Source organism: Coenobita brevimanus, chromosome 22, assembly GCF_032717465.1.
Source record: "Coenobita brevimanus isolate Jiangsu-jjx chromosome 22, ASM3271746v2, whole genome shotgun sequence".
Classification (NCBI taxonomy): domain Eukaryota; kingdom Metazoa; phylum Arthropoda; class Malacostraca; order Decapoda; family Coenobitidae; genus Coenobita; species Coenobita brevimanus.
This window is the reverse complement of record NC_136975.1, coordinates 46,023,493-46,036,775: the sequence shown is the minus strand read 5'-3', so window position 1 is coordinate 46,036,775 and position 13,283 is coordinate 46,023,493. Positions and strand designations below refer to the sequence as shown.

Genomic DNA, 13,283 nt, shown 5'->3' with positions numbered 1-13,283 from the left:
TGATAATAATAATAATAATAATAGTTTTTGTTGAACTGTGAGTAGTAGTAGTAGTAGTAGTAGTAATAATAATAATAATAATAATGATAACTGGTACATTAATTAGCTTTACCTGTGGCCATGCTCACCTGTCCTTTACCTTATCATTTACCTGCTTTATATTGGGTAAAGGTCAGCTGATATTTAGTGTATATTGCCTAAATCTGAGTATGGTGGCAGGGTGAGGCAGGGGAGGGTAGGGTATGGTGGGGGAGGAGAGGTATAGTGTGATGGTGAGGCAGGGTAGGGTAGGGTGGGGGAGGAGGGGTATAGTGTGATGAGGCAGGGTAGGGTAGGGTGGGTTAGGTAATACGATTGGGAGGTGTAGGGTAAGGTATGGTGAGGCAGGGTGTGGTATGGTGAGGCAGAGCGAGGCAGGGGTGGGGGTGCGTGTGAGGCAGCGAGGGACAAACCAGGCGGTATTGAGGGCAGGCAGCTACGTCAGTATCCCGTGACACACTTACATGACCTACTTACCCACTGCCTTACTCACACACACACACACACACACACACACACTTTCACTATCTCTCGTCTTCTCCTCCCTTTCCCTTTTACTTTCTCCCCCTTCCACCCCTTCATTCTCCCCTCTCATACCCCTCCATCCTCCCTCTTCTTCCCTCCTTTCACTCCCCTTTCCCTCACCATCTTTATCAGTCTCTCTTTCCATTTCCCCTTCTTTCTGAGCCTCTCCCTCTCTTGATCCTTTCTCCCCCTTTCCTCCCCTCACTTTCACCTCCCCCTCCCCCTTTCCCCTTCTTTCCCTCCCCTTTCTCCTCTTCCTTTCTGTCTCACTCACACCCCACTTCTATCCCTCCTCCCCCTCCATTTCCCTCACATTGCTCACCCCTTTCCTTTCTAACACCCCCACACTCCCCCCCCCCTTTCTGGGCAAGTTTGTGTGTGTGTGTGTGTGTGTGTGTGTGTGTGTGTGTGTGTGTGTGTGTGTGTGTGTTTGTTTGTTTGTTTTATTTTTTCTCCTTCACTCCACCATCGTCACTTTGTTTATTTATCATCGTGGTCATCCTTTTACCGTTACTTGCCTCTTCTTCCCTTTTTGCATTCTTATTCTTCCCTCCCTTCCCTTCCCTTCCCTTCCCTTGTCATCCCTTCCCTTCTCCTCCCTTCTCCTCCCTTCCTCTCCTTTCCCATTATCATTTTCCATTTCTTTTCCTTCCCTTTCTTTCCCTTTCTCATATCCCTCTTCCAGCTCCCCCCCCCCTGCTTTCCTTAATTTTCTTCGTTAATTTTCCTTCTTCTTGCCTCTTTCTCACACCTCTCTCCTCTCCTTTTCTCTCTCTCCTCTCCTTTCTATCTTCCTCTTTTCGCTCTTTTTCCCTTATTTCTCAGTTTATTTCATTTTTCTTTTATTTTGTGTGATACGAAGAAGAGTAAGGAGTAAAATGTAGAGTTGTCTGTGAGGGAGGGTGTTGTGGTGTGGTGTGAAGGGTTGTTATTGAGTAGGGACATTTATTTTACCCTGTTCTCTCCATACTTACCTTTCCTTCTCCGTCTTCATCATCATCATCATCATTATCATTATCTTCACAGTCTATTTCTCTTTCCCCTCCTTCCCTTCATTCTCCCATTCCCCTCCCTTTCTTTCACTTCCCTTTCCCCTTTTCACTTCCCCTCCCTTTCCCTTTCACAGTTCATTTCTCTTTCTCCCCCCTTCCCTTCCCCTCCACACCCCCTCCCCTCCCCTCCCTTTCTCTTTCACAATCCATTTCTCTTTCTCTCCCTTCCCCTCCACCTCTCCCCTCCTCCCCTTTCCCCTCCCAGCGTCAGAAGTCAGTTAGTAGGTCAAGTTCAGGAGGAGGAGGGGAAGGGGGAGAGAGAGAGAGAGAGAGAGAGAGAATAGGGGACAGGAAGAAAGAGGTAGAGAGGAGAGAAAGGGTGGGTTAGATTGGATGGGGGAGATGAGTGGGGTGTTTGAAGAGGGATGGGATGGGAGAAGGGAGGGGAGGAATGATGAAGAGGGGGAGAAGACGGGTTTTGGTTGGATAGGGGGAAGAGATGGGGGTGAGGGGAGAAGAGAAGAATAGAGAAGAGAGGAACGGGTGGGGTAATAACATGAAAGAAAGAGGATTGAAGGAGGGAAGGGGAGGAATTGGTCAGGGGGTAGGAGGGGGGGGGTTCAGTAGATTAGATGGGTGAGGGGAGGGGTGGGTGGGGGTGAGGGAGGAGGGGATGGGGTGTAAGCGGTATGCCCCGGTCCAAGGCAGGTGTATCCCAGTGTGTGTAGAGACTGGCCCGCTGCGACACCCACAATACACCTCTGCAATATCAACGTTGCAACATTAACCCCACAATATCAACACTGCAACATTAACCCTGCAATATCAACACTGCATCATTAACCCCACAATATCAACACCGCAACATTAACTCCGCAAAATCACGGCAATAACACCTGGCCACGTCATTGCACTGTGAAAGAAGTACGGTATATAATTTTGTGTATTGTGTGTGTCTAGGTAAAAGCAGTGCAATAACAGTACGGAAATGGTGCAATAACAATACCCTCGTCATTGCAGAAGTGAAGCGTTCTCTTTCCTATACCACGTGATTGCAGTGATACTCCAACACCTGCAATAACAATACGTGATTGCAATAGTGAAACATACTTTAAAGCCACGTGATTGCAAGTGAAATCTAATACTTTAAAACCACGTGATTGCAATAGTGAAACCTAATACTTTAAAACCATGTGATTGCAATAGTGAAACCTAAATCCACGTGATTGCAATAGTGAAACCTAGTACTTTAAAACCACGTGATTGCAATACCAGTACTTAGAACCGTGTGAGTGTAGGAGTCATTGCACAGTTCAACATTTGCAACACGTGACGCAACATCCAGCCCTGCGGTAGGAGTAAAGACCCAGATTGCAAATAGGTGAAGAAGTGAGTGCAATATTTAACGCTTTGACCGGAGGGGTGTTTCTGACCGGCGGGTAGAATCCTGTGCCGCATACTAGAATATGGTAGATAAAAAATAGATAGAATAGATGAATTGTTAGTAAAGAATTGGACTGAAATAATAAAACACGTGAAGAGTAGATTGATTACATTGCACGTGAAACTGCAACACGTGAAGAGTAGATGGGCATTGCAACACGTGGAGTAGATGGGCATTGCAACACGTGAAGAGTAGATGGGCATTGCAACACGTGAAGAGTAGATGGGCATTGCAACACGTGAAGAGTAGATGGGCATTGCAACACGTGAAGAGTAGATGGGCATTGCAACACGTGAAGAGTAGATTGACTTTGCAACACGTGGAGTAGATTGACTTTGCAACACGTGAAGAGTAGATTAACTTTGCAACACGTGAAGAGTAGATGGACTTTGCAACACGTGAAGAGTAGATTGACATTGCAGCACGTGGAGTAGATTGACTTTGCAACACGTGAAGAGTAGTTGGACATTGCAGCACGTGGAGTAGATTGACTTTGCAACACGTGAAGAGTAGATGGACATTGCAACACGTGAAGAGTAGATTGACATTGCAACACGTGAATAGATTGACATTGCAACACGTGAAGAGTAGATAGAATTTGCAACACGTGAAGAGTAGATGGGTATTGCAACACGTGAACAGTAGATTGACATTGCAACACGGAGTAGATTGATTTTGCAACATGTGAAGAGTAGATTGACATTGCAACACGTGGAGTCGTTGAAGTCTGTTAATTTCCTTTTGCAACACCGATATTCGTGATTGCAGCATTGAAACACGTGGTTGATATAGTTAAAGCTTCGTCATTGCAGTACTATACGCGTGATTGCAGTATTTAATCGTAGCATTGAAACGATTCAGGAGAGTAATTGAAACCCTCTGATTGCAACATTGAAACACGTGATTGCAATACCAACACGTGGGTAAAGCTGGGACGTGGTGGTCATAATAAAACGTAAGATCATGTGTTAAGCACGTGATTGCAACCTTGTACCACGTGATTGAAGCCAGCACGTAATTGCATCCGTCAACCACGTGATTGAAGCCAGCACGTGATTGCAACCTTCTGCCACGTGACTGCAGCCAATCTCTTGGAAGACTTGAGGTTATTGCGAGAGGGCGAGAAGAAATTACAGGTGTACAGGTGATTGTAGCAGTACAGAAACATATCAGTACATTCAGGTGGTTGCAATCACGAAATTAATGTTATTGAGAAAGTCGCAATAACGAAATTTAAGGTTATTGCAGAGATCAGGGCAGTAATTGCAGTAGTACAAACAGGAGTGATTGCCAAGGTACAGTTAATAACCTGCAATAACGGAACCATATTGCAGGATTGAAGAATATTGCAGAACTTGAGGCTTGGAAAGAAGTACAAGAAATTACAAATGTACAGAAGTGAAGTACTGTTGTTGCAAGAGTACATTGAGTAGCTTGTAAATTCTGGAGCAGCAAGGAAGGCATCTTGCAAATCTTAAATATTCAAGACGTTTGTGATTAAGAACTACTATGGTCGTAAAGTAAGTGTGTGTGTGTGTGTGTGTATTTTTAGCCTGTGTTGTATGAGTGTGCTTGTGTGTGCATTAGCGAAGGGATGTGTGTGTGTGTGTGTGTGTGTGTGTGTACGGGAATGCCGGCGTCGGATGGATGTGCGTTTTGAGTGCGTGCGTGTGCGAGATTGTGCGTGGGTGTGCGTGCGGTGTGATGACGCAGTGAAAGTGAGCCCTGGCAAAGGGAGGGAGGGAGAAGGGGAGGGGAAGATCACGAGCGAGGAGGGAGGGAGGGAAGGGAAGGGTAGTACGTGCCAAAAAAAATTCGGAAACTTCACTAAACTTTAAAAATAAGTAAAATTAAGGTACATTATCGTATATTGCAAGATTTCTTTAGTATTGAAGCCTATTATTTGTGCCTGATTGCTTAAAACGTCGTAGAATCATGGGGATCTCGATTCTAGGAGAGGCGATGCGTTTTTGTTTTCTTACGCGGATTCAGTCATTTATCGTGGTGTTTATATTGCTGCCGGGGCCTGTAAAAGTGCTGGTATTTTTCATCTTCGCCTATTGTGGCTCTATTTACCGTCTGGTATGCCTCACAAAACCCCTTTTCACCCACTTAACGAACTCACGGGCTTTTACTAACTCAAATGTAAACATGCGCGGTATGTCAAGATGGCGACCAATGGCAACCCGCGCACTATTATTGTACGGCTCTCGACGCGGGGTGTCTGAAGGAGAATTTTGAGTGTCGGGGCTTTTGTTATTAATCGCCGTTCTTTTGTTTCCGCTCCCTTCAAACCATTCCCCAGGACCCTTGCGGCATGTAAGTCATTGCTCATTGATTAATGGAGACGCAGTTTTGGGTTTTTTAAAGAAGTTCAACGTTTTGTGAGTCGGTTTTAATGTCTGCCTTCATCCGGGATCCTGAGTGTTGCCAGACGGTGCGTTGTGCAATTCTCTCGCTGATGTTCTATTTTTGTCATTGGAATACTTTGACGTGCTGCGTTTTCACTTATGGGTGAATGTGAGTGGATTTGAGTGCGTTTGAGTGCGTGTTCGGGGCTAGGGATGGCTTGTGTGTGCGTATGTAGAGGGACAGATGGTGTGTGTGTGTGTGTGTATGTGTGTGTGTGTGTGTGTGATGGCGGAGTTTGAAGTGTGTTATTATTCTCTCATGTCCAGTTTCCTCCTCCCTCCTTCTCAGACCGCCGAGGGAGAAAGAGAGAGAGAGAGAGGCTTATTAGGACTAGAAATTAGGTTAGAGAGAGGAGAGATGCTTATTAGGGCTTTAGAAATGAAGTTAGGAGAGAGAGAGAACCAAAGTAAGATTGATGAAGAACCACCTACAGAAACCTACCTACGTAAATCTACTAACCAGTACTTACACACCAGTCTGAGCTGGTCCCTTATTGTTACGAGAATACCTACTAACAAAACTACTAACAGGTTGTACTTACGCCTTCCTACTTACGCTTATACTCACCCCCAGAAGGCATTGAGTCGTTTATGACGGGTTCCGCGTGATGCTGTTTTGTTTGTGTTTGTTTTTTCGGTGTTTTGGTGTGTTTGTGTTGATTAGAGGTGTGTGTGTGTGTGTGTGTGTGTGTGTAAGTACGCATAATGGCTGTGTATTATGGTTTTGCTTAACTCTGTGTGTGTGTGTGTGTGTGTGTGTGTGTGTGTGTGTGAGAGAGAGAGAGAGAGATGGTGTGGTTGCTATGTGTTTTCCAAGCTTACCAAGGATTTATACTGGCCTGTTACTGGTGATATTGTGGTTGTGGCGAGACGGGGTTTGGTGGGCTAGTGTGGTTGTGGTGGGGTGGCGTGTAGTGTGGTTGTGGTGGGGTGGCGTGTAGTGTGGTTGTGATGGTGTGGTGTTGTGGTGGGGTGGCGTGTAGCGTGGTTGTGGTGGGGTGGCGTGTAGTGTGGTTGTGATGGTGTGGGGTGGTGTGTAGTGTGGTTGTGATGGGGTAGTGTGTAGTGTGGTTGTGGTGGGGTAGTGTGTAGTGTGGTTGTGGTGGGGTGGCATGTAGTGTGGTTGTGGTAGGGGTTGTAACGAGGTTGTGTGGTAGGGATTGTAGTGGGGTTGTGGTTGTTGTGGTGGGGTGTTTTTCCTAGCAGCAGGAGAGAGCATGCTACCCAGACCTGATTTGTTTACTGTCCTCACGTTACTGCCTCGCCTCCCCTCTGGCGCCACAACTCCGACTACTGCAGGAGGGGTGGAGGGGGTTGCAGGAGGGGTAGGGGGTTGTAGGAGGGGTGGGAGTGCAGGAGATAGTGCTTGCAGGAGGGGGTTGTAGGAGGGGTGGGGGGTCGCAGGAGGGGTGGAGGGTTGCAGGAAGGGTGGGGAGTTGTAGGAGGGGTGGAAGGGGTTGCAGGAGGGGTGGTGTGGTTGCAGGAGAGGTGGGGGCTGGAGGATGGGTGGAGGGGATTGGAGGATGGGTGGAGGGGATTGGAGGAGGGGTGGGGGTGCGGGAGGGATGGTGGCTTGCAGGAGGGATGGGGGGTTGGAGGAGGGGTGGGGGGTTGCAGGAGGGGTGGAGGGGGTTGGAGGAGGGATGGGGGGTTGGGAGCTGCTTCTATGATTGGGTAATTGTTTTAATTTTTCGTTTTATCTGCCACGAATTATCTTCTTTTCATTGTTTTGATGTCTGCCATTTTTCTTTCTGTCCATCTGTCTGTCTTTCTGTCCATCATTCTATCCTGTTTGTATTTTTGTCTGTTTGTTTTCTCTGTCTTTATCTGTATATCTTTCTGTCTGTCTTTGCTGTTTCTCTTCCTGCCTGTTTGTCTGTCTGTCTCTTACCAACATTGTGGAAATTCTGCTTGTTGAAACCACACCAAATTTGGGATGATAACTGAGGATCATTGCAGGAACAAATTATTAAATATTTGGCGCGAAAGGTGAAAGGTGAAGGTCGTAAGGGGAGAAGGTGCTGTCATGGAGGTATGGGCGCTGTGTGTGCCCCTGTTGATTATGTAATTTTAGGTGTGTGGTGATTTTGTGTTTTTTTCCTTGTAAGTGTGTGTGTGTGTGTGTCTGTGTGTGTGTGTGTGTGTGTGTGTAATTGTTTTGTTTGTGGAGTCATGTTTGGGGTATGACTGTGTGTGATTATGAGTTGTTGATAGAAGGTAGTGTGTGTGTGTGTGTGTGTGTGTGTGTGTGTGTGTGTGTGTGTACCTTAGAGACTAGCTACTTGACGTTCTTTTACGGTACGCACATGACCTGTAATGTATGTAGTCTGTGTTGAGGTAGGCCAATTTGTGTGTGTGTGTGTGTGTGTGTGTGTGTGTGTGTGTGTGTGTGATGAATGTTTACGTGTAGCTTGTATTAGCGTAATGTGTATGTGGTAATTGTGGTAATGATTAGCATGTAGTTTTTCTTGTAGTTGTAATTGTGGTAGAGGTGATAGGAATTGTTACAGATGTGGTAGTAATGGTAGTTGTGGTAATTGGTAGTTGTAGTGTTGGTTAGGGTAATAGTTGTGGTAGTAGTGGTCGTAATTGTGGTAATAATGGTAGTTTTGGGAGCTGCTGATAGTAATAGTAGTAGTAGTTGTTGTTGTAGTACTTGTAGTTGTAGCAGGAGAGGTAAAGTTGTGATGTTGGTAGTAGGATCGTAATTGTGGTAGACAGATTTGTTAGGCTGAGATTGTGGTTGTTGTGGTGTGAATGGTGGTAGTTGTGGTGACTGATGTACCGTAAGTAAAAGTGATGTGGTCATAGTGGTGGTGGTGGCAGTTGTGGTAGTTGTGGTGGTGGTGGCAGTTGTGGTAGTTGTGGTGGTGGTGGCAGTTGTGGTAGTTGTGGTGGCAGTTGTGGTAGTTGTGGTGGTGGTGGTGGCAGTTGTGGTGGTGGTGGCAGTTGTGGTGGTGGTGGCAGTTGTGATAGTTGTGATGGTGGCAGCTGTTTGGCGCGTAACAGGTGGTAGCCGTGCTCTCTCTCTCTCTCTCTCTCTCTCTCTTTCTCTCATTTTCTTGTATCATTATCACTACCATCACTATCACTTTTACACCACAATTATCACCACCACCACCATAATTGCACCATTATCACCACCATCACCACTACCATTAACATCTCCATTTAACACTCACTACCTGTAATTAATTCCTCTCTCTCTCTCTCTCTCTCTCTCTCTCTCTCTCTCTCTCTCTCTCTCTCTCTCTCTCTCTCTCTCTCTCTCAGCTACCAACATTTCTGCCAACCACAACAACCAACATTCGATTTTATTACCAGCATCAACCACAATTCCCAACAACCAAAACTACCAACATTACTTCCAACCACAACTACCAACATTCCTATTAACCACCACTACTAACATTCCTCCCTCATTCCCTCCCCTTTTTTTCTCCTTTCCCTTTTCCATTCTCTTCTCTCCCTCCCCTTTCCCCTCTTATTCCCCCTCCCTTCTCCCTCTCCCCCCTCTCCCTCTCTTTCCCCTCCCTTCTCCCTCTCCCCCCTCTCCCTCTCTTTCCCCTCCCCTCTCCCTCCTCCCTCTCCTTCCCCTCCCTACCCCATTGCTCTCAACACCCCCACACTTTCTCCTCTCTTCCTCCCCCTTCCCCTCCCCCCGTCACCTGGAGAGCGGGTTGGGTACTGTATTTGGGTACGACTGCCCAGGGGCCCCTCATTCCCCCTCCCCCTTCCCCTCCCCTCTTCCCCCTTCCCTCTCCCCCCTCTTCTTCCCCTTTGGCGTCCCCTTCCCATTCACTTATATACTTCTCTACTCCTTTCGTCTTTGCCTGTTTCCTTCCCCCTCCCCTCTTCCTTTCCCCTCCCCTCTTCCTTTCCCCTCCCCCTCTCCCTCCCCCCTCTTCCCCCTCCCCCTCCTCCACTCCCATTCACCTATATAGCTACTTCTCATTTCCCCTTCTGCTTCTTTCCCCCTCTCCCCTTTCCCCCCTCCTTTCTCTTCCCCCCTCCTTTCTCTTCTCCTCCTCCCCATATCTCTTCCCCCACCTTCTTCCATTCCCCCTCCCCTCTTTTTTTTTTTTTTTTTTTTTACTAATTCACTCATCTCTACCTTCCTCCCCCCCTTCTCATCTCCCCTCTACTACCCTCCCCTTCCGTCTCTCTCTCTCTCTCTCTCATTTCTTGTCCCAATTTTCTTCCTTTCCTCAGCTCCCCCCCCCTCCTCCTTCCTCTCGCACCCCCACATCCCCTTCCCCTCTTAAACCAAGCTCAAGTCCCCCTTCCCTTCCCCATCTTCCTCCTTCCCCCTTCCTCTTTTTCCTCCCCTTCCTCCTTCCCCCTACGTGTTCCACTTTTTAGTCCTTGCCTTTTCTCTCTCCCTCCAAGCATGAGGTGTCACCCTCCCTCCCCTCCCTTCCCTTCCCTTCCTCACCCTTCCCCTCCTTTCTGTACTTCCCCTCTCCCTTCCTCTCCCCTCCCCTCCCCTTTGCAGCACGTGATGTCACACAGCATCCCACCCCTTTCCCTCCCTTCCCTTCCCCCACATCTCCCCTCCCCTCTCCATCTTTCTTCCCCCACCCCTCATTCGCACGTGATATCACCTCCAATCTCTGTCTGTCTGTCTGTCTCTCTCTCTCTCTCTCTCTCTCTCTCTCTCTCTCTCTCTCTCTCTCTCTCTCTCAGATGATTGAGTACTGTTTGTATTTGTTTTTGTTCGTGCTGTGCGTGTGTGTGTGTGTGTGTGTGTGTGTGTGTGTGTGTGTGTGTGTGTGTGTATTGCTTTTGATTTATTTGTTATTGTTCAAGGTAAAATGTATGTATGTATGTATGTATGTATGTATGTATGTGTGCGTGTGTGCTTTGCTTGTGATGTATGTGTTTGTCCAAGGTAAATGTGTGTGTGTGTGTGTGTGTGTGTGTGTGTGTGTGTGTGTGTGTGTGGTGTTTTTACGCATTTCAAGGCGTGTTTTATTAATGTGGATGAGATGTTTTAGAATTGACTTTATTAATAAGGTGTAATAATTTATATGATGATGATGATGAATTGAGATGATATTGATAGTAGTAAAGTGTTTGATAATAATAATGATGATGATGATAAAGTGTTAGGTGATATTGATAGTAGTAAAGTGTTTGATGATATTGATGATGATGATGATGATAAAGTGTTAGGTGATATTGATAGTAGTAAAGTGTTTGATAATAATAATAATGATGATGATAAAGTGTTAGGTGATATTGATAGTAGTAAAGTGTTTGATGATATTGATGATGATGATGATGAAGTGTTATGAGAATAGTAAGGTGTAAATGATGATGATGATGATGAAGTGTTAGATGATATTGACAGTAGGAAAGTGTTTGATGCTGATGATGATGCTATGAAGTGTTAGGTGAAAGTGATAGTAATAAGGTGTTTGATAATGATGATGATGATGATGAAGTATTAGATGATATTGCAAGTAATAAAGTTTAGTAAAGTTTGTCTAAGTGTTTTACTAATATTTCCTTCTTTTTTTTTTTTTTTTCCAGGCTGGGCACGTGTCTCGAGGGCCCAACATGGGTAAAGATGAGCTCGCCCACCCCGGTAGTGACCAAGAGACGCAAGAAGCCAGATACCAAGCCTCAGTCGCAGCTGTAAGTAGACCATTTAGGCTGTAAGTACTCGATATACGCTCTAAGTTCTGGATATAGGGTGTAAGTACTCGATATACGCTCTAAGTACTGGATATAGGCTGTAAGTACTCGATATACGCTCTAAGTACTGGATATAGGCTGTAAGTACTCGATATACGGTCTAAGTACTGGATATAGGCTGTAAGTAGACAATACAGGCTGTAAGTACCCGATGTAGACTGTGAGTACACAATATCGGCTGTAAGTACACGATATAGTGTTGATACATTTAATCTATTTCCTTCGTTTCCCTTGTGTTTCATTTTTATTATTACCTCCGCCAGCTAAGTTGGAGAAGGTTATGCATTCGCCTATGTTTGTTTCTCTGTTTGTCCTGACCGTATCTCCAAAAGTTTTCTATGAATTTAAGTTCAATGAAATTCGGTGGAAGAGACTATCATGGGCCAAGAAAGAATTGATTCAATATTGGGACGGATCCGGATCCTATGTTCGAGTATTTCACACAATATCTCCATGGATCCGGTTCCTAATCATTTCCAGTGGCAGTGGCGGAGGTATGTGCTCTCTGTGTGCTTCCTAGGTGTTTCATGTCTTCCTTTAATGTTTCATCTCATCATAACATTGTGTGTTTTTTTGTGTAGGATGTTTGAATGTTAGAGAGAGAGAGAGAGAGAGAGAGAGAGAGGTGAATAAATATGTGGGGAGGGGGATTGTAGAAAGAATTTGAAATGACGTAAAGGGGGAGGAGGAAGAGGGGAGAGGGAGGAAGAGGAAGAGGGGGTTGTAAGGTGAAGGATAAGGGTGAAGGAGAAATGTTAAAAAGAGAGGGGAGGAGAGGGGAAGCAAGAGGAGGAGGGAGGGGAGAAGAGAAACAGAAAGAGGAAGAGGGAGGGGAGAAGAGGGGAAGAAAGAGGAGGAGGTAGGGGAGAAGAGGGGAAGAAAGAGGAAGAGGGAGGGGAGAAGAGGGGAAGAAAGAGGAGGAGGTAGGGAAGAAGAGGGGAAGAAAGAGGAGGAGGGAGGGGAAGAAAGAGGAGGAGGGAGGGGAGGAAAGAGAGGAGGGTAGAGGAAGATAGAAGGAAGAGAGAGAAAGGTAAAGAAAGACAAGATAGGGAAAGGGGAAGGAAGGGGAGGGGAGAAAGAGGAGGAGGATGGGGAGATAAGGAGAAGTTAAGGTTAATTTAGAGGGAGAAGGAAAGGAGAGAGGAGGGAAAATGGAAGGTTGAGAGAGAGAGAGAGAGAGAGAGAGATGAGGGTAAGAACGTAATGAGGGGGGATGGGATATGGAATGCAATAGAAAGAGAGAGAGAGAGAGAGAGAGAGAGAGAGAGAGAGGGGAGGTAATGGCTAGAGATGAAGAGATTTTAAGGGGATGACGTCATGAGAGAGGGAGGGAAGGGGAGGAAGAGAGGGAGGAAAAGGGAGGGAGGGAGGAAAGGGAAGAGAGAGAGAGAAACACGGGACTTTTGTATAGGTGTTCCTCTCATTGTCATACGCTTCATGTACTCTCTGTCTCTCTCTCTCTCTCTCTCTCTCTCTCTCGATAAAATCTTGGTGACGTTAGCTTTTCCACCCACTCTTAACACCCCCAGCCTTCCCCCCACCCACCTACACTTACATACACCCACACCCCTTCCCACTGTACACCCACCCCATCACCTATACCCCCCTACACCCACACCAGTCCCCAGTTACTCCCACTAACCCACCCAAATCAACCCACCAACTCCCACATACCCCACCACCTACACCCAGCCTCACCCACCTTCACCCACACTCACCCACCCTCCACCTACTCACCATAATCACCATACACACTATCATTCCCTTCACCATTCTCTTATTTTATCCATCACACCATCAATTTCTGGTATTAATTCCTGCAACACCGGATCCTGAAGAACAAGCCCTAACACCTCTTCCTAAGCGATTTATTTTATTCTCATTAATATTCCCTGGTTTGCTTCTTATGTCTTTTCAACATCGACGTAGATGGCATAAATAACACATAAGAATATAGTAAGGAAGCAACATCAGGAATAAATCGGTAAGGAAAAGGTGTTAGGGGCTCTTGTGAACTGTCAACCCTGTGGACTGCAGGCTGAAATTCCCCCCTTCCTCTACCCCAACATCCTCCTTTCTGGGGATAGGGAGGGAGTTGAGGAACATTTACTATACAGTTATATACCTGTATTTACCTGGGTAGTGGAGTCGCCCATCTCACTCCATGCCACC

At 46.3% G+C, this 13,283-nt stretch overlaps 1 protein-coding gene across 12 annotated transcripts in view; it reads left to right on the top strand.

The window, feature by feature from the left end:
* Window positions 1-13,283, top strand: part of LOC145392535 (uncharacterized) — a 285,273-nt gene that overhangs the window by 164,586 nt on the left and 107,404 nt on the right. For all 12 annotated transcript variants that reach the window (XM_080266936.1, XM_080266947.1, XM_080266946.1 and 9 more), the window contains one exon: window positions 10,947-11,051. In XM_080266936.1, the coding sequence (XP_080123062.1) occupies window positions 10,947-11,051 (105 nt within the window). The remainder of the gene's footprint in view (window positions 1-10,946; window positions 11,052-13,283) is intronic.